This window comes from Peromyscus maniculatus, chromosome 4, assembly GCF_049852395.1.
Source record: "Peromyscus maniculatus bairdii isolate BWxNUB_F1_BW_parent chromosome 4, HU_Pman_BW_mat_3.1, whole genome shotgun sequence".
In the NCBI taxonomy this organism is placed as follows: domain Eukaryota; kingdom Metazoa; phylum Chordata; class Mammalia; order Rodentia; family Cricetidae; genus Peromyscus; species Peromyscus maniculatus.
Window position 1 is genome coordinate 105053968 of NC_134855.1, and position 27101 is coordinate 105081068.

The 27101-nt window shown below is 43.5% G+C and overlaps 1 protein-coding gene across 1 annotated transcript; it reads left to right on the forward strand.

The window, feature by feature from the left end:
* On the forward strand, nt 1-25686 carry Stard7 (StAR related lipid transfer domain containing 7). Its single transcript, XM_006986458.4, has 8 exons — nt 1-299; nt 10693-10901; nt 11175-11224; nt 14387-14497; nt 14577-14659; nt 15170-15269; nt 22132-22216; nt 23829-25686. Exons 1-8 carry the CDS (start codon nt 1-3, stop codon nt 24011-24013), a joined length of 1122 nt encoding a protein of 373 aa, XP_006986520.2. The 3' UTR covers nt 24014-25686.
* The last annotated feature ends 1415 nt before the right edge of the window (nt 25687-27101 follow it).

Below are 27101 nucleotides of genomic sequence, written 5' to 3' on the forward strand. Positions count from 1 at the left end.
ATGTTCCCGCGGAGGCCGCCGGCCACCCTGGCCGCCTGGCTGGCGGGCGCGCGGGGCGGGGGCCTGCTGGCCGCGCTGGCCAATCAGTGTCGCTTCGTGACGGGCCTGCGCGTGCGGCGAGCTCAGCAGATCGCGCAGCTCTACGGCCGCCTGTATTCCGAGAGCTCGCGCTGCGTCCTCCTCGGACGCCTCTGGCGCCGGCTGCGCAGCCCCCCCGGCCATGTCTCTGCCTTGATGGCGGCGCTCGCGGGTGTCTTCGTTTGGGACGAGGAGAGGATCCAGGAGGAGGAGTTGCAGAGGTGAGCCTCTTGTCTGCAGCGGCCGGCGGCGTCCCTGTTCCGGAGAGAGTGGTGGGCCTGGGCGAGAGGTTGGTGGGCGCCTTGATGAGTCCTGCCCTGTCGTCCGCGCCCCGTCTGCCCAGTGGTCTTTTGAGTGACGGTGCAATAGGTTGAACTCATTTTAGCACCGCACGTTATTGCCTCTTTGCCTGTTAATTCCATCTGTCAGGTTAAAAATAACTGGAAGTCAGGGGGGTGGGATGGGGTGGGGTGGGGACAGGGTGGGGGACGGACGGGGACTTCTAATGGGTAGTATGGCACTAAAGAAATATTCCAAAATCAAATTAGATCTCTAAGGTATAGAGGCCATTTTTCTGGTAATCAGCATACCCAGAAAAGTGCACATTCAAAACGAGCCTTAAAATAAGCCCAAGGGTGCGTGCGTGCGTGTGTGTGTGTGAGATATCTTGCCATTTATAAAATGACTGCAATCCAGATGGGACTCGGGCTTTGCGCGGACAGCCTCTGTCACTGGGACTTGTGTCTTGGCACATTTAAGAAACTGGGAGGGGTTTGCCTGTTTGTGCAAAGCAGTGGCCCGGACATTCTAACCTGTAAGAGTTTTAAGTTAAATTTTTGCTGCTTTAGAACGCTTCGACTACTGTGTCATTAGGCTTTGTCTGTGGAAAAGCCTGTTGGTGTTTATTTTTGTTAGTCTAGTTCTGAGACTTTATAATTTCCAGATAATCTTAGAAAGTAAATGCTTTTGCATTGCAGCGTTTCTATATTCCTTTTAAACAAATCTCAAATTGTGCCCCTCACCCCACCCCCTCCCCGCTTCTAAACTGTGATTTCAGGAACCAAGACCAGTTCCCTCCTCTCTACCGGAGAGTCTGTTTCTTCTAAATATTTCTAAAACAGGGAGAGAACCTGTTTTACGTGGGGTTTTGTTTTGTTTTGGTTTTTGTTTGTTTGTGACATTAAAAATGAGAACAGAGCAGTCAAGTTTATACTGTGGCCTATTTGGGACACATAACACCCAAGTGCCAAACAGCAGTTTGTACAATACTGAATTGAGAACAAATGCTAGGCCCTCTTAAGAACTGAGACTATGTTCCTAGCTGGAAAGATGGCTTTTAAAAAGGTCGCGTGTGTTCAGGGTCGAATGGCTGCAGACAGAAGATGAATTTTGTTTTGTTTGGTTTTGTTTGAAGCAGGGTTTCTCTGTGTAGCTCTCGCTTTGTAGACCAGACTGGCGTCAAACTAGAGATCTGCCTGCCTATGCTTCAGAGTGGAATTAGAGGCGCGCGCCGCCGCCACCGCCTGGCACAAAAAAAAATGACTTTTATAAATGCAGTTTAAAATTGTAATCACAAACGACTCTGTTTATAAAAACGTCGAGGGATGAAAATATAATAGCTATTTTGGTAATTCTTCTCTGTTTAGTCATTTGCGGCCCTCCTCAGTTTTTTGAGCTAGGATCTGTCCGGTTTTTGCCCAGTAGCCTTGAACTTTTAGTTCTCCTGCCGCAGCCTTCCCAGTGCTGGGATCACAGGTGTGTACCACTACACCTCAGTCTCTACCGAAAGAAAACTAGGATACAGGTGTGTGCCATCACGCTTGGAGCTGCAGCATGTGTTTTGTGGTTTTTCTTACGTGATTTGGATTCTGTCTAATGAGGAAAGAGTGGTCTTGCTTTCTAGCCTTCCAGTGCTTGAGAACCTCTTGCAGACTGGGTGTGGTGGCACGTGCCTTTAACCCTCATTTGGGGGACTAGCAGGAGGACTGAGTTTGAAGCCAGGCTGGTCTGCATGGTGAGGTCCAGGACAGCCAGGACTACATAGAGAGAACCTGTCTCAAAAGGAAAAAAGAAAGAGAAAGAAAGAAAACATCTTACCAAATCCAATCTTAGTTGTTGTTTTTTTTTTTTTTTTTAATTTCTTTTTGGTTTTTCGAGACAGGGTTTCTCTGTGTAGTTTTGGTGCCTGTCCTGGAGCTCACTCTGTACACCAGGCTGGCCTCGAACTCAGAGAGATTTGCCTGGCTCTGCCTCCCCAGTGCTTGGATCAGAAGCGTGCTCCATCACCACCTGGCATTAGCAATCTTATTTAACCTTTTGAATCATTGCTACATCAGACGTAGAAATCATTTTGTTAGTATCTCCCCACCCCCACCCCTGACAGGCTCTTAGTCTATAGCCTAGGCTGTCAGAAACTCACTCTATAGCCTACAGTGGCCTCAAACTAGGAACAGTCCTCTTGAGTGCTGGGATTACAGGTATGAGCTACCATGCCCAGCAGAAATAAGATTTCTCTTTTTATATTTTTATTACATTTATCTATTTGGGTGGGGGGTGTTGCTCTTGAACACTGCAGCCTTTGTGTGGGGGTCAAAGAGCTATTGTGGGAGTTGTTTCTTCTGTCATGTGGGACCCTGGGATCAATCTCAGGTCCTCGGGCTTAGGGGCAAGTGGGGGGGGGTGGGGGGAGTGGGGGGGTGGGGGGGTGGGGGCAGCCATCTCTGGCACTTCAGATCTCTCAGTGCTTGTTTAGTATTTTCATCCAGTTGGCTTCTTTAGCAAAGTAACTTTGTGGACTATTATTACTGGTGCTAGCTAGCTGGTGTTCTGTCAGACTGGGGCAAATCCCATGGAAAAATACAGCTTTTTTTTTTTTTTTTTTCTAAAGTTACTGAAACAAAAAGAGGAAGGATGTTAGGAAATATGAAAATAAAGGGGGGAAATGTTCCATTAACCTCATTTGAAAAAAAGGTACAATCCACTGCTTTAAAAGTTTGAGTAATTCTGTTTAATGAGAAATGCGTGCTAGTAAATTTTCACGAGGAAAATTGGTCATTTTCCCATTTCTTTTGGGGGTGTTTAGAATTTATTAAACTTTTCGGTGTGTTATAAACTAGTGAAAAATCCTTCTGGCTTAAAGGAACTTAATGACCACAGTCACTTTGGTGTATATTACAGACAAAACTCTTATGTCAACAAAACAACATAAAAGGGACTTGAGATTTGTTGAATTGTCTATTATCTTACCATTAACTAGCTGCTTGTCCCAAAATACCATGAACTACTTTATGTCTTATTTCAAGAGATGTCTCAAATCCTTAAGACTTAAGCTGAAAAATCCTTAATTCTGTTTTTGTTGTTGTTTCCTTTTTTTTTTTTTTTTTTTTTTTTTTTTAAAGACTGGGTCTCACTATGTAGCCCTGGCTGTCCTGGAACTCACGGAGATCTACCAGGCTCTGCCTCCCAAGACCTGGGATTAAAGGCCTGTGCTACTGTGCCGAGCCAGAAGTCCCTAATGTCAGCAGTAGTTTGGAATTTCAGGAGGCTTTGGTAGGTGAAGCAGTTGTGTTGAAATCCGTACTTGCAGGGGTGGCCCTACCAGAATTACTTTTGGAGTCTGTGGTAAGGGCAGCACCCCGGCTGAGTCATGTGTTGGTATGCTTACTCTGTTTTCAGTGTTCTTCGGTTTCCTTACTCGTCAGTCGATCCCTTTCCCAAATACTGCTTTGGAGAGGAACACATAGACTGGCTCTCCTTGATCCTTGTACTAATGTAATCTGCTGGTTTTGTTACTATTTCAGGAGTAATCTCTAATGCCCTTTCCTCTCTCTCTTATTAAGTCTTCTTAGATGGGAAGATTTAGACACTTATCCTGCCCCAGTGAGATTAGACACATAGGAAAGAGGTGTTTCCTTTCCTCCCATGCTATCTATGATACTGTTTGTGCTCTTGTGTGCTGCTTTGTCAGTTTCATTAGCATTTGGAAGTTGAAACCCTTCAGGGCAGTAATGGCCAAGTCTTGCTTTATCATTCATAATTGTGCTTTTCCAAGAGTACATGTATACTGGATGCTGTAGCCCAGCTGGCTTTGAACTCACTATGTGGGTAAGGATAGCCTTGAACATCATAATCTCCTGTTAGTACCTCTTGAGTGCTGGGATTACAGATATATGCCTCTATATATGTGGTTTATGAGGTGCTAGGGAGTGACTGGGGACTCACATGTTTGTGCGTGTATGTTGGACAAGAATTCTATTAACTGAACTGTATCACCAGCCTTAGCCCCTGTTAGTAAGAAGTTTTACTAGGGATAACAATTTATGCTTCTCTCTCATATTCAGGAATGGAGCTTGGTATTTAAGAATGCATTTTTATCTGGGCGGCGGCGGTGGCACATGCCTTAAATCCCAGCACTCGGGAGGCCAGCCTGGTATACAAAGTGAGTTCCAGGGCAGGTACCAAACTACATGGAGAAACCCTGTCTTGAAAAACCAAAAAAGAAAAAAAAGACTGCATTTCTAAAGAACATGTCTTTTTTTTTTTTTTTTTTTTTTTTAATTTATTTATTAAAGAACATGCCTTTTTAATCCCAGCACTCTGGAAGCACAGACAGGTAGATCTCTGTGAGAGAGAGGCCAGCGGTCTACATGGCAAGTTCCAGGACAGCCAGGGTGCCATAGAGAGACTGTCTCAAAAGAAGAAAAGAATGCTTTAATCATCAAGAACAGTGCCCTTACTTGTTGCCAGGCCGGCTGGAATTGTCCTCTAGGCAGTTGGTGCTGTGACTGTGCTCTTGTTCTCTTCTGCAGATCTAATTGCCTGCCGTTAGTAAGATGCTGCTATATTTCTATACTTAGACCTTTGCAGGGCTGGCCTTGAGTTAGTCTGCAACTTCCAATTTAAAATTTTCAAAAAATGATGAAGCTTTATTCCCCCCCAAGACAGGGTTTCTCTGTGTAACCCCAGCTGTTCAGGATCTCACTCTGTAGACAAGGTTGGCCTCAAACTCCCAAGATCTGCCTGTCTCTGCTTTCTGAGTGCTGGGATTAAAGGCGTGCACCACCATGGTTAGACTTGAAACTATTTCTGTCAAAACATTCTTACTGGTCAAGGTTCTTGGGTGTAAATAGTGAAACTGCTCTTGGTTAACTCAAACCAAAAAGAAATGAACTAGCTGAGTCCTTGTTAGCTGGCTGTTGAGAACATTGGCAAGAGTACAGGCTGGCCCAGAGAATGGTCAAGGCTTGCTATGGGGAGTCTTCATGCAGCTGCCTTGTAGGGATTTTCACTTTTTTTTTTTTTTTACCCTTTTATTTTATTTTACAATACCATTCAGTTCTACATATCAGCCACAGGTTCCCTTGTTCTCCCCCCTCCTGCCCCCTGGGATTTTCACTTTTTTGTTGCTCTAGACTGCCTGATGAGCAATCTGTAAACCTCCTGGGCCTTTGCCCCTCCTAGAAATCCTAAACTTAAATTAGCTGTGCTTAAATATGAGAGGTGGAGACATAAATAGGCAATAGGATGTAAGGCAATAAAATGGCAAATATCCCCCTCCCTTTGTGGGGGTTTGAGACAGGGTTTCTCTGTGTGTAGTAGCCCTGGCTGTCCTGGAACCTGCTCTGTAGACCAAGCTGGCCTTGAACTCACAGATACACAGATACACCTGCCACTGCCTCCCAAGTGTTGGGATTAAAGGTGAGCACCACCATGCCCAGATATATATATATATATATATATATATATATATATATATATATATCTAAAACCTAAGTCTAAAGTTTAAAACAATCTAATAACTTGGAATTCTAGAGATAATAAGAACCTTTAAGAAAAGATGTCTTATGATATGTACTCACTCATAAGTGGATTCTAGATATAAAATAAAGAACAATCAGACCACAACCCATAGAACCATGAAGGCTATATATATAGCATGGAGGTCCCTAGGACGACTGTAGCTTATAATAAATTTTGGTTTTACTCAATTATTGAAAAAAAAAATGAATGGAAACACATGAACTATGAACCAAAGGCTGAGGGGCCCCCAGCTGGATCAGGCCCTCTGAATAGGTGTGACAGTTGATTGGCTTGATCAGTTTGGGAGGCAACTAGGCACTGTGACCAAGTCCTATGCTCATCGCATGAGTTGGCTGTTTGAAACCTGGAGCTTATGTAGGGACACTTGGCTCAGGCTGGGAGGAAGGGACTGGACCTGCCTGGACTGAGTCTACCAGGTTGATCGCAGTCCTCGGGGGAGGATTTGCCCTGGAGGAGGTGGGAATGGGGGGTGGGCTGGGGGTAAGGGGAGGGGGTGGGAGGGGGGAGAACTGAATGGTATTGTAAAATAAAATAAATAAAATTAAAAAAGAAAAAAGAAAAGATGTCTTGCTGGTTGGTGGTGGCACACGCCTTTTTAATCCTAGCACTAGAGGCAGAGGCAGGGTGTCTCTGAGTCGAGGCCAACTCTACAGAGCTAGTTCCAGGACAGCCAGGGCTACATAGAGAAACCCTGTCTCCAAAAACCAAACCAAATAAACAAAAAGAAAAGATTTCTTCACTTTACATGAATTAGTTGGTATACAATTAGTTGGTATTAGAGCTAGGACTGCAACAAACCTCAAGGACTGTTAAATTGCTCAAAAATTTAGTGTTGGATTGCCAGTAATTTAAGTTTGAATTAGTTTTTTTTTTTTTTTTTTTTTTTTAAACATCATCTTATGTAGCCCTAGTTGGCCTGTGGTCTAAAATGATCTTGATCATTATAATCCTTCTACCTCAGTTTCCTTAATGTTGTGGCGTATGCCATTTGCTCCCAGTGTGTTTTAATATAATATTTGACTATAAAAATTTGAATTACTGAGGTCTACTTCTGCATTTTCATTTACTCAGTTTATTCAATAAATATTTGTTGACTGTTTACTCTTCCCATAGAGATACTAGGAGTTGGTTAAGAGATTTGTAGTTTAGTGAAGGAGGCAGATATAAAGATTTATTATAGTATACTGTGATTTGTCTCTGAGGAGATAAAATATGTCATTAACTCTGTAGGAGTTATTTCAGTATGTTAGTAATTGCCGTTTTCCTTAGTCTTTTTTTTTTGTTGTTGTTGTTGTTGTGCAGTCCTGGGGATCAAACTCAGAGCTTGCACGTATTACATAAACATTCTGGAATTTGTGTGTGTGTGTGTGTGTGTGTGTGTGTGTGTGTGTGTGTGTGTGTGTGTATGAATGAGTGTATGAGAGAGAGAGAGAGAGAGAGAGAGAGAGAGAGAGAGAGAGAGAGAGAGAGAGAGGAGAGGAAGGAGAGAGGAAGGAGAGACAGGGTCTTACCATGTAACGAGCTGGCCTCAAACTTTCCATCTTTCTGACTGCCTCCCAAGTGCTGTAATGCAGGTCAGGTGTGTTCGGCCACACCCAGGGCTGGTGGCCTGAGTTTTAAATTGCACCCTTTTATGTGCAGCCTAGTCAACCAGCAGGTTTTCTTTCCTATTTACTATTTAAAGTTATTTATAAAAATAAAAATAAATAAATAAGTTATTTGTAAAATACAAGCCATGTTTTTCTTTGACAACTTCAAACATGTATACAGCGTGTCTTGATCATATCTATTCCAACCTCTGCTGTCCTGTTTCCTCTAGAACCTCCTAGAATACCACTTTCCCCCATAACCCACTAATCTAGTTAGTGCTGCTTGCCATGTACATGATTGTGAGACCATTCACCAGAGCTTGAGCAACTCCAGAAGAAATGGCTCCTCTTCCCCCAGCAGCCATAAACTGCCAAAAGCTCCTCAGCTAGGATTGGGGCTTCATGAGTTCCTACCCTGTCCATGCTGGAATGTTGCCTGGCTTGATCTTGTGCAGGTTACCACAGCTGTTAGGAGATTATGAGTAGAGCGGTCACGTCCTGTTGAAAACAGCATTTCTTAACTTTCTGAGCCTTGTGTTAGAAATAAGTCGTGAGTGGCAAAGAAAGAGACCACCACTCTAAGTGTCTCAACGGTAGAATTTTACTCCTCATCAAGAATGCACTGCTTATCAAAGCAGAAGAGCAGGTACACTGGGTCAGGAAGAGTACGTGGCTCTTGTATTCTTAACACAATTGGCAACTGTATCTTCTTCCCGCTGACTGGGGTCCAACCTCATAGTCTTTCCAGATTGGCGTGTGTGGAATGGAAAAGGGTTTACTGGTCCAAGGAGAAAGAGTCACTGCTGTGAGGGGAATGGGGTCACGGTTCAGGCTGTTAGGTTCTTGGAATGCAACAGGAGCCCTTGTGGACTGGGCAGGGAAGGATCAAAACATTTGCATTTAGGTGGGGAAAACACTTGTGATACATTTAAGGCTGAGCACTCAAGTTGCTTTTCTCAGCACTTTGAGTCTCTAGCTAACTGCCGCCCACTATAAAAGCTGCTCTGACCAGACAGAGAGCAGCACTGCTCTGGGTATAAGCACAAATAGTTACCATTTAGCAAAACTGATTTCCCCAGGGCCTATGTGCTCCCCAGGAGCTTTTGACCAGTTTTGTAGTATTGTGTTAAAAAAATTAATCATTTTCATAAAATGTTTCAGATATAGAAGGTTTAAAGAATCAAAGATATTAAATATAATAGTTAAGAAATAAAACCAGGCCTAGATGCCCGCAACTCAGCATTTGGAAGGCTGCAGCAGGAGAATCAGGAGTTTGAGGCTACCCTCTCTTAAAAATAAAACAAGCAGCACCATCTACAACCTAAAAAAATTACAATAGAAATTCTGTGCTTTTGTGAATTTTCCTTACCCCCAGAGATATGCCCATAATCTTACTTTGTTGGATATTATACCAATTAATGTCTTTATTCTTAAGCATTGATCATCAAACAATCATATAATCATACTATGTAGTATCACATTTTAGGATTTTATAGCTTAAGCAAAGTAATAAGACTGAATCCAACAACATACAGAATTAATTTAATATAGCACATTAGTGGAATAAAAATACAGGAGCTGGGATGTAGCTCACTTGGTAGAGGGAGCATGCACAAAGCCTAGGAGTAATTACCATCACTATATGAACCATGTATGATAGCACAGTCCTGTAATCCCAATATTCAGGAAGTGGAGACAGGAAGAGTAAGGTCATCCTCAGGTACATATTGAGGCCAACCTGCGCTACATGAGACTCAGAAAAGAGAAAAAAGGGTCTGGAGAGATGGTTCAGTGGTTAAGAACACATGCTGCTATTCTAGAGGTCCCAAATTCAGTTCCCAGCATCTACTTTGGGCACCTCACAACCCCCTAAAACTTGCTCTAGGGGATCTGATGCCCTCTTCGGGCCTTTGTGAGGACTAGACAAATATGTATATACACACATTGAGACAAGGTCTCTACTGTGTGGGAACCTTAAAGTCACAGAGATCTGCCTCTCCCTCCCAAGTACTGGAAAAGAAAAAAATTATTAGAGAAAAAACTTAGAGAAGTAGCATTTGGCTAATTCTTCCTCATGGAGAGATGACTTCATGGTTAAGAGCACTGGCTACTCTTCTCTTCCAGAAGATCTGGGTTCAAGTCCCAACCCCCACATGATGACTAACAGCCATCTATAACTCCCGTTCCAGGAAATCCAGTGTCGTCTTTTGGCCTCTGAGGGTACCAGGCACTCAAATGGTACATAGATAAAAATATGGGCAAAAGTACCCACATATATAACCTTTAAAAAAAAAATAAAAAGCACTCAACAGATTGGGAATTAAAGGGAAATTCCTCAGATTTATAAAAGGCATCTAAAAATAGCTCACAGCATGCTGAGAAAATGCACCTCCCCGCTAAGGTCATCAGCAAGACAAGCCACTGCTCTCCCTCCCTGCTTTGAACGGTGTACTAACGCTTATAGCCAGGGAAGTTAGGGAAGAGAAAAATGAAAGGTACCCAGACTGGAAAGGAAGTAAAACTACAGCAAATGTTACCTTGTGGATTGAAATACCAAGGGATTTTTAAAAACTGTTAAACCTAATAAACTGTTCACGCTAATTTATAGATTTATAGTTTCTGACCTGCCTTTAAGACCTGCCACTCCTGGACTTGAAGTGCAGTTATGTGACGGGAATAAGACATCTACACATGTGTACTGTGTTCATGCAAAGTAAAAATACCCAAAATAAATAAATGTTAAAATGCTTTAAGTTGTTTGAGGCTATGTGCCAGGTCTTGAACACTTTTTTTTTGGGGTGTGTGTGTGTGTGTGTTCCGAGACAGGGTTTTGCTGTGTAGTTTTGGTACCTGTCTTGGATCTCACTCTGTAGACCAGGCTAGTCTTGAACTCAACAGAGATTGGCCTGCCTCTGTCTACCAAGTGCTAGGAATAAAGCCGTGTGCCACCACCACCCAGCCGCTTTTTTTTTTGTATGTTTTTACAACCAGCCTGAGATACTATTTTGTGCGTTTTATTGATTTAGAAATGGGAACTGGGTAAGTAATTATTCTAATTGCAGGTGTTAGGCCAGCGTTCAAGCTTAACAATTCAGATTTTATTTATGGTCATTGAGATAATATGCTGTTTCCTACCATACCTCTCGTTTTGTAGGTCTTTGGACACTTTATTTCATGGACATCGTGCCTGTTTGTGTCTTTCCAGGTCCATTAATGAGATGAAGCGGTTGGAGGAAATGTCAAATGTATTTCAGAGTTCTGGAGTTGAGAATCACCCTCCTGAACCAAAGACCCCCGCAGAAGGGAATGAAAAGTCGAAGGACAAAGAAGAACCATGGGAAATGGTGATGGATAAGAAACACTTCAAGCTATGGCGGCGCCCAATTACAGGAACCCACCTTTACCAATACCGAGGTGAGCCATGCATGCCGCCTTTGACCTGTGCCCATAGTGCCCAGGCATGCAGCGCTTGATTCCTTGTGCTCCTAAACCATTCTGTCCTGGCTCCCTTTATTTTGTTTATTTTCCTCTCTCAGATGACAAGCTTTTCCTATTCTTTCTTGATACATGTCCTCTCTGCCTTGCTTTACTGCTCCTGGGATGGTTGTAGGTTTTGATCTTGCCTTTGAGACCTGTCAGTCTAGGGGACAGAGCGTGGCAAGCCCCCCTCCCCTCTTGTCGTTCTAGTTTTTGGAACATACACAGATGTGACGCCTCGGCAGTTCTTCAATGTTCAGGTGAGTTCATTTTCTTTCCAGATTTGGAGCTTCCTGGCTCCATGAATACCTATAATCACAGCACTTGGGAAGGTAAGGCAGGAGACTTGCTGCAAGTTAGAGGCAAGCCTGGGTTATATAACAAATATAAGGCTAGTCAGAGCTACATAGCAAGACCCTGTCCCAAGAGTTAAAACAAATAAATGAATTAAAAACAATAAAAAAAGGTTGAGTGTGGTGACACATTCCTTTAATCCTAGCACTTGGGAAGCAGAGGCAGGAGGATGGATCTCTGAGTTTAAGGCCAGCCTGGGCTACATGGCTAGTTCCAAGACAGGCAGCCAGAGCTACATAATAAGGACCCTGTCTCAAAAAAACAATAAAAAATAAATATACAAAGTACTAGGCTGCTTTATGGCATTTTCAAACATAATTTGTTTTGCTGGTCCTCTTCCTCCCCTGCCTTCTCCCTCTTCCCTCTGTCCCCTCTTGTATATCTCTACCCCTAGTAACCCCTTTCAACTGTGATGCCACACGTGTTCTGTTGTCTTCCCCCTGGTGTCATGACTTATATATACACTCACACCCACATATTTATACATATATGAACATTAAAAGCTAGGATCTGCATATGAGAGGCATTTGTCTTTCTGAGTCTGTTACCTTGCTTAATATAACTTCCAGATTCTCCATCTTCCTAAAAGTTTTATAATTTTATTTTTCTTTATGGCTGAATAAAATTCCATTGTATATAAGTACCACAGGTTTACTATCTGTTCATTTGGTTTAATTTTTTTGCTTTTGTGAATAATACAACAGTACACATTTATAGTAAGAGACATTATATAGGGTATATGCCCAAAAGTGGTGTGGCTGGGTGATATGGTAGTTCTATTTTTAATTTTTTTTGAGAAACTTGCATATGATTTTCATAATGGTTGCACTAATGTATAATTACACTAGCAATGTAGAAGGGATTCTTCTTTCTCCACATCCCTGCCATCCTTGTGTTGTGATTTTTACCAAGCTTTCAGTGACTAGTTTGTTGGTTAAAATAATATAATATCCACTAATGCCAAGCCTGTTGGAATAGGCCTGTGGTCCTAGCTATTTGGGAGGCTAAAGTCTTTCTGGGACATAGTGAGTTCAAGACCAGCCTGGTCAACTTAATGAGCCTGTCTTAAAAAGTAAAAACAGGACTGGGAAATAGAATATTGCACAGTATGTGCTCTGGGTTGAATCCCCAGAACTGCAGCAACAATACACCCACCCCTAAGGATATGCAGGTGTGCTTTGACCTAGGCACTGTATTTCATTAGTGTTGTGTTTTGTTTGTTGCATACTATATATCTGTATTTGAAGTTCCTTAGTTACTTGAGATGCTAGAAGATGAGAAATATTTCCTGAATTTCTATGCACCAGAGACCTGTTCATACTTTAAGACTTTCTTCTGTTTAAAGTAATTTAGAGTTATCTTTACACATTATATGCTATGTTTTCTCCACACGTTTCCTTTTCTTTTTACATTTTTTTATTTACTGTGGGAATGAGGGCACAAGTGAGGCTTGTGAAGGCCAGAGGACAACTGTAGAGACTTCTCTCCTTCCACCCTTACGTGGGTTCTGTTACTGGATTCAGGTTGCTAGGCTTACATGGTCAGTGTTGTTGCTGTGATAAAACTCTTTGTCCAGAAGCAACTTAGGGGAGGAAAGGGTTCATTTCGGTTTATAGGTTATAGTCAGTAACTGGGGGAAGCTGGAACAGGAACTATGGAAGAAGACTGTTTATTGGCTCTCTTCCAGGCTCATGTTCAGCCAGCTTTCTTATCTAGTCCAGGACCACCTTCCCTGGGAATGATATTGTCCATAGTGGGCTCTGTCCACCTAGTCACTTAACAGTCAAGACAGTCCCCATAGACATGTCCACAGGCCAGTCTTATCTGGACTTCCCCTTCTCAGGTGACTCCAGGCTGTGTCGAGTTGACAGTTAAAGCTAATGACTACAGGTGGGAAACATGGTTACCCTTTGAACCATCTTGACAGCCCCATCCCACAGACATTTCTATTGCATAGTTTTTGTGTATGTGCCTACGTATACACACGTGACAATAGGAACTGAACATGGGCTGTCAAAACTTGCTAGACAAGTACTCTAACCATTGAGCTGCATCTTCAGTCCTTTTTTTTTTTTTTTTTTTTTTTTTTGAGAAAGTCCAGTGTTGCCTTGAACTTCTCATCTTTCTGTCTCCACTTCTTGAATTGCTGGTCTTTACAGGCATGTGCCCCAAATGTCTGGTTGGATTTTTAAGACTCCCTGCAGGGGGCTGGAGAAGTGGCTTAATGGTCGAGAGCACTGTCTGCTCAGTCCGACAACCCAAGTTCCCAGCAGCCATGTGCTGGCTCATAACTGTAACTCCAGTCCCCGGGGATCTAAAACACTATCTTCTGGCCTCCATGGCCACCAGGCAAACATGCTGTGGTGTGCAGACAGGCATTGTACAGGCCAAACATGTGTGCAGGCCAAACATTGTACACATACAAGTTAAAAAAATAAATTCCCTCACAGGACTTGGGGAATGGTTCAGCAGGTAAAATGCTTGCTGTTCGAGCATGAGTTCAGATCCCTCTGTCACCCATGTAAAAGCTGAATATGTATGGGAGCATGTTTTTGTAAGAAACCCCAGCACTGGGCAGATGGGGGCAGATGGATCCCCAGAGGTTGCTGACCAGTCAGTGTAGTGAGAGAGCCCGTCTTAATAAAATAAATCCATCACTCAAGGAGACAGAGGCAGGTGGATCTCTGAGTTTGAGGCTAACCTGATCTACAGAGTGAGTTCCAGGACAGCCAGGGTTACACAGAGAAACCCTGTCTCGAAAAATCAAAACAAACAAATAAAATACAGTGGAGAAGACACCCAGCATTGACCTGGTGTGTACATGCACAGATGCACACACACACACACACACACACACACACACACACACACACTCACTCACTCACTCACTCACTCACTCCCCTCAAAGTATGTAAGAATCATAAGGGAAACATCTAATGAACAGCCATGCCTCTAAATGTTGGCACTGTTGAGTTAAATCACTATTTCTCCATAATGTCCTTAAGTCAGAGATCCAGCCTCCAGAGAATCTTCTGCATCTCTGTTTGGATCTTCCCTTTTGCTTGCAGCTGGACACAGAGTACAGGAAAAAGTGGGATGCTCTTGTGATCAAGCTGGAGGTGATTGAAAGAGATGTCATCAGTGGTTCTGAGGTTCTTCATTGGGTAACGCATTTTCCTGTGAGTGCTTTTACTTTGGCTTTATTTCCCTCAAGTCTGTAATGCAGAACACTAATCCTGCCCCACCCCCTTTCTTTAGTACCCAATGTACTCGAGGGATTATGTTTATGTCCGTCGGTATAGCGTGGATCAGGAAAACAATGTGATGGTCTTGGTGTCACGGTATGTATAACTACTGGAGCCCTCATTCAGCTCCATTGGCTGTCCTTCTGTACCTTTAAGCTTGCCTTCACTGATGCCCTGCAGACTTACTAGCAGCCAGTTCCCATTCCTCTCTTGTCCCTGCTGGGGAATAGGCGGATCTACCAGGAAGGCTGAACGAATACTTAAAAGCTTTTGCAGGGAGGTGGGAGTGGGTAATGAGGGTACAAACTAGAGCCTTACTCATGCTAGGTAAGCATGGCACTGCTGAGCTATTGCTCTGAATTTAAGTTTTGATTGAGTTTTGCCAATTTCTTAATGCTAGTGATTTTAAAAGGGAAAACTAGAAATACAGCCTGTGAACTATGTATTATAATATCAAAGACACTTATTTTCACAACCTGGGTTGTATTCATTCATCTCACTGACTGCTTGGCTTTGTTGAGTCTTGCCCACTCCCCACCACACACCCCAGCTTTGGCTCACCGTCAGTTAATGCAAAGACAGTCATCCCCCTCTTCCTCCCTACAGTGCAGTGGAACACCCCAGTGTGCCAGAGTCTCCAGAGTTTGTCAGGGTCAGATCCTATGAATCCCAAATGGTTATTCGTCCTCACAAGTCATTTGATGAGGTGAGTTTTACCGCATATTAGAGATGAGTGTTGTGGCTTTGAATTTTTTCAAGGAATGTCTTTTTCTGAACTGGGGAGAGGGGAGTTGCCAGAATGCAGTATGCTGGAAAAAGGTATGCATAAAGATCAGCCTGGAACTTGTTAGATATATTGTGGGCCCTGGTCTCACTTTCTTGTTATTTCAAGGATGGCTAGAAAATACTTTAAAATCTAAAGATTTAAATTTAATAAATCTCTAAAATAAATAAATTCTGGTTGGTGTGGTGGCACATACCCTTAATCCCAGCACTTGGGAGGGAGGGGTAGGCAGATTTCTGTGAATTTGAGGCTAGCCTGGTCTACAAAGTGATTTCCATGTTAGCCATGGCTATGCAGAAACTCTGTCTCAAAAAACCAAAAATAAATAAACAAATAGATAAATTCTGAATTTTAAGGAATTCTAAATGCCACAAACAAGTGACTTTATTGTGACTTGTTTTTGAGACGGTCTCATTATACAGCCCAGGCCAGGCTGGCTTGGAACTTGGTGTGTGGTCCAGGCTGACCTCTAACTTGCAGTTCTCCTGCCTCTGCCTCCCGAGTGTCAGATTACAAGTGTGAATGTCTGCACCTGGCTCGTTTGTCAATTCTTCCTGTTTTCTGGGCTGTTGGAGTTTTGTTCAGAAAGTTCTTGGTTGTACTAGTATCTTGGGTTGTTTTCCTCTAGCATTTTCAAAATTTTAGGTCTTCTATATCTTTATGTCTGTCTACCCACCTATCTATCTGTTTTTAGATAGGGTCTCTCTACTTAGCCCTGGCTGTCCTGGAACTTTATATATAGACCAGGCTGCCCTCAAACTCAAAGACATTGACTTGCCTCTGCCTCTCAAGTGCTAGGAATAAAGGCGTATCTACCGTGCCCAGCTTGAAGAGAATTTTGTATAGGGTGAGACCTGAGTATTAGTTTCATTCTTGTACATGTGGGTATCCATTTTTCCTAACACTGTTTGTCAAAGAGGATGTCTTTTCTCCATGGCATGTTTTTGGTATTTTTGTTGAAAATCAGAGGACGGAAGCTGCACAATTTTATATGTAAGTCCTTTATTCTGTTCTTGTGCTAATACCATGTTTTTGTTAACATGGTTCTGTAGTATGATTGGAAATCAGAAACCATGTTAACTCTGCCATCATTGCTTCTTGTTTATGCCCAGGATTGCTTTGGCTAATTGGGTTTTTTGTTTTGCTTTGTTTTTTTGTTTTTTGCTTCCATACAAACATTAGGGTTTTTCTTTTCTACTTCTATAAATAATGTTTTTTTGGGGGATTGCATTGAATATGTACATCTTTTAGTATTTACTGTAGTCGTTCTATGACCATGTGTGCACAGAGGCCAGAGAAAGACATAGGTATCATCACTCTTCTTTCTTAGTCCTTTGAAACAGGATCTTTCACTGAACCCAGAGCTCTTTGGTAGGCTGATGGGCCAGCAAGTCCCTGCGATCCTCTTGTCTCTGCTAACCCTCTCATCTCATCCTTTAGTACTGTGGTTACAGGCACATATACCATGAACTTTTTTACTTGGGTGCTGGGGATCTGAACTGAACTCTTATGGCTGTACATTTTAGCCATCTCCCCAGCTCCATGTAGCCATAACCATTTCACAGTGTTCTACTGGTCCATAAACATGGATGTGTTTCTATCTTCTGTTGTCCTTTCCTATTTGTCTCTCCCCTGTCCCACCCTTGCCTTTCCTTGCCTTACTGCTAGAGAACACTTTGAGCACTAGACTGAGTAAAAAGAGACAGTGGTATAGAGTTTCTTTTTTGTTAATGTTCCTTTCCACTTTTAGTATCAGGATAATGTTGACTTTATAGAATGGGTTTGGTAGTGTTCCTTCCCTTTCTGTTTTATGGAGTAATTTGAGGTCTGAGACTCACACCTAGGTCTCTGCAAAGTGCTCTTAACCACTGAGCCATCTCTCTAGCCCTTCCTTTAAAATTTTTTTGTGTTCATCTATTGTGGGTGATGGGAGGCATGCAACTAGCCCTAGAGAGACTAAGGTTGTCAATCTTGACAAGTGCCTCCACCTACAGACCAGCTGTCATGCCTCAGAATTGTCATCTATTACCTTAGTTGAGGTGGAATAGAAGACCCACCCTGAATGTGGGCAGTACTGTTTCATGGGCAGACCAGTGAACTGTGGTAAGAATGAATGAAGAAAGCTAGTCTAACAAAAGCAAACAGATAGCAAAAAAAAAGAAAAAAAAAAAAAAAAAAAAAAGCCAGGCAGCGGTGGAGCACGCCTGTAATCCCAGCATTCAGGAGGCAGACGGATCTCTGTGAGTTCGAGGCCAGCCTCGTCTACAGAGCTAGATCTAGGACAGGCACCAAAACTACACGGAGAAACCCTGTCTCAAAAAAATAAAAAACAACCCCCCCAAAAAACCAAACAAAAAAACTAAAAGCAAACAGGCAGCATGGGTGCATTCATTTCTCTCTCTCCTTGACTGAATATGGTGTAGCCAACTCTCTCAAAGATCCTGTCTATGGGGAATAAGATAATTTAGTGAGAACAAAACATTTTTAAATACACCCTTGTGCAGAAAGGGATGCCAGTGTAGAGAAAAGGTAAAAATGGCTGGTGTGCTGATTTGGTTTAAGGCAGTGTGGTGGGGTTTTTTTTTAAGTTTTTCAAGACAAGGTTTCTCTGTGTTGCCCTGACTGTCTTAGAACTCACTTTGTAGACCAGGCTGGTCCTGAACTCACAAAGGTACCCCTTCCTCTGGGATTAAAGGCGAGCACCACCACCGCCTGGCTAAGGCAGTGTTTTTAAAGTTCCTGATCACAAGAAATTCCTATCTTCCTATCCAGTAGTGCAGGATTTGCCCCTTCCCACATTTCCCATCCTATTAGTTTAGGATACAAAGCCTTATCTAGTGAATAAGTTGGGGGCTTGAAACTATCCACTTTTCTGATCAGGGCCTCTGTCACATAGGATACCGCCTTTAACTTCTCAATTCTCCGTTTTGAGACAGCCACCAGCTAAGAGGCAAGAAGGGCCCAGCCCCTCCTGCGTATTGTAACTGAACTCTTGGCAGATCTCTTAGTGAAAACAGACCATAGTTATTTCTTAGTTTCTTCCTCTTTTTCTTTTACTTATTTTAAAAAGCCTCTTTTAGCCGGGCGTGGTGGCGCACGCCTTTAATCCCAGCACTCGGGAGGCAGAGGCAGGCGGATCGTTGTGAGTTCGAGGCCAGCCTGGGCTACCAAGTGAGCTCCAGGAAAGGCGCAAAGCTACACAGAGAAACCCTGTCTCGAAAAAACCAAAAAAAAAAAAAAAAGCCTCTTTTCAGATTTGCTTTTACTTTTGCTGTTGTTAATTTATTGGCAAGGGGAGGTAATCCTCCAAGGGCCATGATTATCATCACATCAGGAGCTGTATTCTTAGGTATAAAAGTACAACATTGTCCAACATGCATGACACAAGAACCTGCCTTCTCTGTAAGTGTAATTTTTTTTAAGTTTATAGCATTTTTTCAGGAAATATTATATACTATACAAGCTATTCAAGTGATACAAAACCAGTTTTCAGTATCTTTTTTTTTTTTTTTTTTTTGTATTTTGAGACAGGGTTTCTCTGTAGCTTTGGCGCCTTTCCTGGAACTCTCTCTGTAGCCCAGGCTGGCCTCGAACTCACAGAGATCCGCCTGCCTCTGCCTCCCGAGTGCTGGGATTACAGGTGTGCCCACCACCACCTGTCCCCTGTAAGTGTAATATTAAGTGTGATCCTGTTCTCTGAAGCCATTTGACTGATGGCATCCAGCTGGATAGACACTCTTTTAAGGACATCCTTGGCATAATTGATAAATCCTTACTTATTAATTTAAAATTTTTAAATTTATATGTATATTGCCTGCTTTGTCCTTACTGCACCGTCTGTGTATCTGTTGTCCACAGAGGTCAGAAGAGGGTGTCTGACCTGTGAGAATGGAGTTACAGGCGGTTGTGAACCACCATGTGGGTGCTGGGAACCAAACCCAGGTCCTCTGGAAGAATAGCCAGTGTTTGTAACTACTGAACCATCTCTCCAGCCCTCATCAGATTTATAACAAGTGGTGATGAGGCTTTTAGTTACACTAGTCACAGAGCTAATAGGAAAAGAATGTTAAACTTTTTTTTTAACCTGAAAACTATTCTGTACAATTTTACTTTACTTTTTTTTTTTTTTTTAAATAACATACCTTAGATTCCAAAAGTTAAGCAAACCAGGGATACCATCAGGAAATGGGGAACCTTGAGGCTAGATTGGTTCAATCATTCTTCTTTCTGAATTCTGGACTAGAAGTATTCTTTCAGTTAGAGGCTTTTGTTTCACAATAACACAAGCAAATGATATGCAGCATTGATCACAAGACAGACGAACTGAGACAGCTCTGTCCTTTATGTAATGAGGTTACAAGTCCTCTTTAGGATTGACTTCTAAAGCCCCTGGATGACTCCCACGTTTCTCTCTGAGCTTCCCTTTTGGTACGGGAGCCTCTGTGGTCGGCTTCTCGAGTGGGGACTAGTTGATCCCTGCTCTTGAGCAGCCTGTACAAGTTGTGTGGCAGCCAGGAGTGTTTGTGAAGGACTCTCAGGTGTGCTGTCGTCTCTGCAGGTTTTCATCAGCACCACATCCTTAGACTAGAGCTCCTGACCTGCAAACCCACAGGTGTGCCTGTCATTTTGTGCTTAGGATACTCAGCCATGCACAGCACATTGAGCTTTAAAGCCACCTGAAATAGGTCTTGACTTTGTAGTTTTTCCTACCAGCTCAGTTCCAGTTAGGCTGCTTTGTAGTAAACAAATAGTAATGTGTTTGTGGGGCACCACATGACAGTGGCATGGCTGTCACCTCGGGCATTTACTGTTTCTTTGTATATCTTAGCCTTGTCTCTTAACTGGAACACAGAGGTGGTGACTGTGCTGTAAGGACAGTGGCAGTTACCTTCCTGTCCATCTGCATCTCTGTAGTGCAGCTGGTGACCATCCTCCACATCCCTCTGTCCCCTCAGATCTTTATTTTCTACTTTGGGATTTTGAGGTAATTGCTTTTTAAATTTTATGTTGTTTGATTATATTATAAAAGTCAAGCATTTATTTCTAAAGTCAAATCTACACATAAGGATATTCAGAGAGATTTAGATCGTATCTCAGCACATTCTACTGCACTTCTTCCTACAGAGGTCATTCTCTTCAGTGTGGCTTCCTATTTACAGTATAACAATAATAGATGAGACTCCAGGTCTCTTGACTTCCCAGGCTTGGTGTTTTGTAGATGGAATAATTTTTTAAAGTGTGTGGGTGTTTCCCCTGCTTGTATTTCTGTGTACTATGTTCTTACCTTATTCTCTTGGAGACCAGAAGAGGGTGTCAGATTGCCTGGCACTGGAGTTACAAATGATTGTGAGCCACTACGTGAGTGCTGGGAATTGAACCCCTGTCCCCTGCAAGAATAAATGCTCTCAACTGCCGAGCCATCTCTAGTCCCACAGATGGAATAACTTAAAGTTTTACTTGCAGGATCTCATTTTGTCATGTAAGCGGCCTTTGATGGGTCTGGTTGTGTTTGTATCATGTGGCTTTACCTCTCCTTTTGCACACTTCCACAGTGCTCAGTGGATTTTTGTTAGGGCACCTTTCATTTTTTTTCTCAGTCCTGCCTATTGAACCCAGGACTTCACACATTTGAGGCAATGGCTCTATCACTGAAGTGTAGTACCAGTTAGGGCAATTTAATCTTCATAATCAGAAGCTCTCTGCAGCAACTAGCAAAGTGCCAGACACAGCAAACACTGAATATATGCTGAGAAAATGAACAACAACTTAATAGTATACTTGGAGTGGGGTGGGAGGGTAGGTTTTGCTGTGTGTGGCTAGAGCATTTGCTCTTCAAAGAGAACACAGCTGCTCCAGGCTTCTCTTGGGTCAAGACATTTTGTGTTTTGTTTGCTGTGTAGTCTAGTCTCCTACCTCTGCCTGACAAGTGCTGGAACTACAGATGTGTGCCATCATACCCAGCAGGATCAGGACCCTTTAATCACCTCAGTAATCCTGGGTCTTTTTTGGTATTGGGTATGAGAGGGCTGAACCAAAGAACAGTAGGTTACATGTAGGCCTGGTGGTCAGATTTCCCTTTCTCACTTCTGTGTCCAGGCTGCTCATCTGTAAAGTGGAGGAGGGGAGTGCATTATAGGCTGCAAGGACCTAAGGCAGCCCCAGCTGCAGAGTAGAGTGTTCTGTAACAGTTATTATTAGTACTTTGAGCAAAGCGGAAGGTGAGACCTTGAAGTTGTAAGCATTGGACATCTGTATTGGGGTTACAAGGCTACGCCCACGTTTGCAGATTTGCTAGAAAGGCCTTCAGGACTCAGCAGATGGTGTCCTCCTAGCTGTTTAGGACAGTAATGTAGTAGGCGGGATTACAAAGGGAAAAGACACAGAGTAGTCTTGAGGCTTCCTTCTCTAGCACCAAGATGCAACAATGTGTTTAATGTTTTGGCTAGCAACCTGTTAGAGACTTGGTGCTGGAGGTTTCTCTAGAAGCTGGTCCCACAGCACCCTCTATTTAACATGTAAGTTTTGTACCTCCATGAAGAAAATCATCCTTCACAGAGGTTACGTGATATTTGTTATGATTTGGGCACAGGAAACTTCCTTTACCAGGACTAGGATAGTCAAGGGCCCTCATGTGAGCAGCAGCCTCTAGCCTTTGCTGTCCGTTTCTTTGTGCATACGCTGTTGCACTCTTCACTGCAGTCCTGGGTCATGGTTATTCTGTACTGGTTGTAGAGTTTCTGTGAGAGATCCAGGGGCCCTCATCTCTGCTATTCTTCTTTTCCAGAATGGCTTTGATTATTTACTGACATACAGTGACAATCCCCAGACAGTGTTTCCTCGCTACTGCGTCAGTTGGATGGTTTCCAGTGGTAAGTAGGAGTATGCATAGGGGGCCTGAACCTGAGCTGAACCATTTGTTTTTCTGTCTTAATAATGGCAACAGGAGGGTTGGTACTTACATTTTGTAGTCATGTTGGGGGAGATTTGAACAGTCTTCCCATTTTATCATAGCCTCTAAGTGGGATTTGAAGGGTTAAGCACAGGAGTTCCAGGAAGGATTCTTTCTATCCAGAGGAGTTTTTAAGACACTCATTTATATGCCTTACATATAGATGTGCGTATTAATGTATTTACAGTAGTCCTGAATGGCTAGGTTGGTGGTGTACACATTTGTAATCTCAGTAATGTGTACAGGAGCTGAATCAGGAGGATCAAGGCCAGCCTAGGTGACATCTGGTAAAGCCAAAGTGTTGAAGGATATGAGATCTGGCCAAGAATACTTAGTTGTGGGGGAGTTACCTAGGGAAATGGCTATAACCTAAAAGGCTGCATGTCATAGTTGTAATCACACCTCCCACTTTTTAAAACCTTGTCTTAGAAATCATTCTCACATGAGTTTCATTGTTTTGGTTTGGAAATTTCTTTTGTATTGTTTTTGAGAAGATCTTGTGTAACCCAGGCTGGCTTTAAACTCTTTTTTTTCCCCCCTGTTTTTTGAGACAGGTTTTCTCGGTGAAACAGTCCTGGCTATCCTGGAACTCACTCTGTAGACCAGGCTGGCATCAAACTCAGAGAAATCCGCCTGTCTCTGCTTCTTGAGTGCTGGGATTAAAGGGGTGTGCCACCACCGCCCGGCTTGGCTGTAAACTCTAGGTCCTCCTACTCCAACATCTCAGTGCTATAATTATGGGTGTACGATACCATGCCTGACTCCTCATGTAGTTTACTTCCTTTTGATGCTCTAGCGTTTCCTTGCCCTCGGGAGGGGGATGGGAATTAGATATGTCTGTGTTCATTTATCTGAGTTAAGTGACAGTTGTTGTGACTTTGTCACTAAGTGGTATTTTAATCACCTAAAAGAGACAGTTGGGGATTCAGTGGCCTGATGAAAAGATCAGAGTTGTGGTAGCTTTCACAACCTCTGCAGAGGGAAGCATTCTGGGAGGCAGATGTCACTCATGGATTTTCATTCAGGCTGTTGTTTGCTTACCATTAGAGAGAATGAGCTCTGTTTTTAAGCCTGTTATTAGCTTGTATGGCAACTGTTCTAGTTTGCTTTCTGTTGCTCTAATGAACACTGTGAACTCCCCCCCCCCCAAAAAAAAAAAAAAGCAACTTGGGGAGGAAAAGGTTTATTTCACATTACAGCTTATGTCCATCATGAAAGGAAGTCAGGGCAGCAACTGAAGTGGAGGCCATAGAGGAACATTGCTTACTGGCGTGCTCTTCATGGTTTGCTCAGCCTGCTATTTTGTACAACCTAGGACCACCTGACTACGTAGGTATAGTACTGCGGTGGGCTGGGCCCTCCCACATCAGTCATTAACGAGAAAATGCCCCCACATACTTTCCTAGAGGCCAGTCTTACAGAGACATTTTCTCCACTGAGGTTCCCCTTTCCCAGATGACTCTAGCTTGTGTTAGGTTGTCGAAAAACTAACCGTCACAGCAGCTTGACCACATTCTTCTGTGTCCTCACAGGCATGCCAGATTTCCTGGAGAAGCTGCACATGGCCACTCTGAAAGCCAAGAACATGGAGATCAAAGTGAAGGACTATATCTCGGCTAAGCCTCTGGAAATGAGCAGTGAGGCCAAGGCCACTGCTCCGTCCTCTGAGCGGAAGAGTGAGGGTAGCCGTGGCCCAGCTCGGATTGAGTATGCTTAAGGGCCTTTGGGATAAAGGAGAGACGGGCACTTCCGGTCCTGCCTTGCTCCCTCAGCTCTGCTTCAGGACAGGGACGCGTCACATGTATTGGAAGACATCTGCTGTAACTGTCAGTGGGAGAGAATTAGAACTGGAGTTAGATTTCATTCGGAGCCCTGTTGCTCTTTACCAAACAGAGAGGGCCATGACATCATGGAGTCGTCGTGTGCTCAGGCCAACTATTGTGAAATCCGGTATTATGCTGAGCTAATCTGGAGCAAACCTCTCACTTTAGGCCAGAAGGGGATGACTCCCATCTGCCTCCTCCGAGAAGCTTCCTTGCTGACATTCCAGATGCCACCGTTGATTGTGCAGCGCTCTGGATATCCTTCGGTTCTCTAGGTCACTGGGAACTGGTTGGCCCTGGGCTCTCACTAAGGGTCACGAGGAGTGCTCTTGGTAACAATCCTTTGGTGACGTGAACACTGGCTGAGCTAAGTGCCTTGTCCTCACCTCGCTTTATCATTAGAGACATGAAGTTTGTACCAAGGGATCCTTACCCCTGCAAAATACCGTGACACCGACTCACCCGACTCAAAGCAGTTTCCATCCTAACTGGCCCTCGGTGTTGATGGGCTGTGCTCGTTGGACCGTGGCCTCTGCCATAGCCTTAGCCCATTTGCCAGGAGCACCAGAGACAGACCCCTTTAGACAGGAGCTTCCTGTTGATGCCGCCAGTGTTTGATAGGGTCAGTGGAAGTGTGCACAAAACTTCTCACTTCAGAAGAACTAGATTTCTTTTTAACCCTGTAGCAAAGTGGAGTTGCAGATGAGAGCACAGCTCCTTCGTAGTCTTACTTGTTCAGGCGCTATTTTCCCGCTGCAGGTCGACTGGGCCTTCCTGGAGGGCTCAAGGTAGTGGATGGTGGTTGCATTTCCTCAGAACTTTCAAAATTGAAAGCTGCCATGTGGGCCAGCAGATGAAGTCTTGCCCCATACCAATATGGTAGTGATGTGGCTTATGTGACCCTCTTGACCCTCTAAAGCGTTTCTCTCCAGAGCTGACACAGAAGTAAGGCGCACAGTTTGGATAAATAAGATCACAACCAGATGATAGGGACCTGGCCTTGCTGGTTTCTTTATTGTGAATAGGGATCAAGTTTTAAATTTTAACCCCCCCCCCTTTTTTTTTCTGGAGTTTATATAGCTGCATTTTTCTTTTTCCTTTTTTTCCTGCTTGCTTCCCTGTTGTGGTGTTGAAAAAGGAAACTAAACCCAAGGTGAACTTAACCCTTTTTAAAAAAAGTGTTCTTGTTGCCTACTCAGTTCTGTGCCAAGGAAACCACTAACTCCCCCAATGTTCTGTGTCTTCTCAATTGTTGGCAGAGTAGAGAGATGCATTGAGCAGTCCCAGTGTCTTTCAGTGAGCATTTCTCCCTTCTCCCCAGACCTGACGGAAACCTTTTCTCTGAATTTAGCACCTGTAGCTGAATGTGTGTAAGTGTGTGTGTACGCGCGTGTGCGCGTGCGTGTGCGCACACTGGGCTGCAGGGACTAAGCAGTTGTGGTTGCCCTTTGTTCTGACTTAACGGTGATTTGACTCTGTGCAGTTACTTGGTCATTATAATGAGTTTGCTCCTAACTGTGACGTTTTTATCAGATGTGTGAATAAATGCATAAAGATTGGTACAGAAGAGTGTTTGTTTGGACACACAGTGGGGAAATTGTGCGTGTTGGGCTCTTTGTCATCCTGATCACAAAGTTGGCCTAGGGCATTGGTGAGCCTTGTTCTTTCTTGGCAGGTTGTGGTGATACAAAGTTAGCCTCCTTGCAAAGACTGTGGCCCCTAGTGGCCAGCTTGGGAACTGCTATCCCTCCTTTGACTCTAGCCTACGCTTCATCTTTTTCATCTTTATCACCGTACCCCTCCTGCTCTCTTCCTCTGGCCAGAGAGTAGGAGGCAGGCCATGGGCTCCTGCCAGCCAGTTACAGGCTTCCTCAGAATACCCATTGGTACGTATGAAACGGCCACTGATTTGGTTTTTCATAGTTTTTGAGCCCATTTTTCCGTAAGTCCTGTAGGTTTGTGTTTGAGTGTTTTATCCACTTATTTATTTACCCATTTGTTTATTTTATATGTGTGTTGGCTAGTTTTGTCAACTTGACAAGGGCTAAGAGTTATCAGAGTTGATTCTCAATTAAGAAAATGCCTCCATAACATCAGGCTATTAATTGATGTGGGAGGAGCCCTAAGCCGATGGTTCTGGGTTCTATATAAGAAAGCAGAGGGCTGGAGAGATGGCTCCATGGTTAAGAGCACTGGCTGCTCTTCCAGAGGTTCTGAGTTCAATTCCCAGCAACCACTTGGTAGCTCACAACCATTTATAGTGGGATCTGATGCCCTCCTCTGGCATAAAGTCATATATGCAGATAGAGCCCTCATATACATAAAATAAATAAATCTCAAGTGTAGCACGAATCTTAAAAGGTCTTATTAATAAAATCAAACCTGGTCCCATTTATTGGGGTAAATGCTGGAAGCTCAGAGAAGCAGAACAAGCCACAGCCACCTCACCTCACCAGTTCCTCAGCTGATCCTGTTTCCTCAGACTGGAAGCCTCTGAGTCCTTATCCAAATGGACTCAGCTGAACTGTGCTGCTCAAAAGCCTAAAAGCTTAACCAGCCTCTAGTTCCTGGTTTTCATGCTTTATATACGTTTCTGCTTTCTGCCATCACTTCCTGGGATTAAAGGCGTGAGTCACCATGCCTGGCTGTTTCCAGTGTGGCTTTGAACTCACTGAGATCCAGGTGGATCTCTGCCTCCCAAGTGATAGGATTAAAGGTGTGTGTGCCACCATTTTCTGGCCTCTGTGTCTGTCTAGTGGCTGTTCTGTTCTCTGACCCCAGATAAGTTTAATTAGTATGCACAATATATTGGGGGACACAATATCATACTCGAGAGAGAAAGCAGGAGGAACAAGCCAATAAGCAGCACCCCTCCACAGCATCTGCATCAGCTCCTGCCTCCAGCTTCCTGTTTGTTTGAGTTCCTGCCCTGATTCCTTCAATGATGGAACAAAGAAGGAGAAGTGTAAGCAGAGTTAACCC

Bases quoted from the DNA above. Each gene is read 5' to 3' on its own strand.
- Stard7 (XM_006986458.4), top strand. From the start codon at position 1: ATGTTCCCGCGGAGGCCGCCGGCCACCCTGGCCGCCTGGCTGGCGGGC. The intron at 10,902-11,174 runs GTGAGCCATGCA...TTGTCGTTCTAG, and splicing joins CCACCTTTACCAATACCGAG to TTTTTGGAACATACACAGAT. The intron at 22,217-23,828 runs GTAAGTAGGAGT...GTGTCCTCACAG, and splicing joins CAGTTGGATGGTTTCCAGTG to GCATGCCAGATTTCCTGGAG.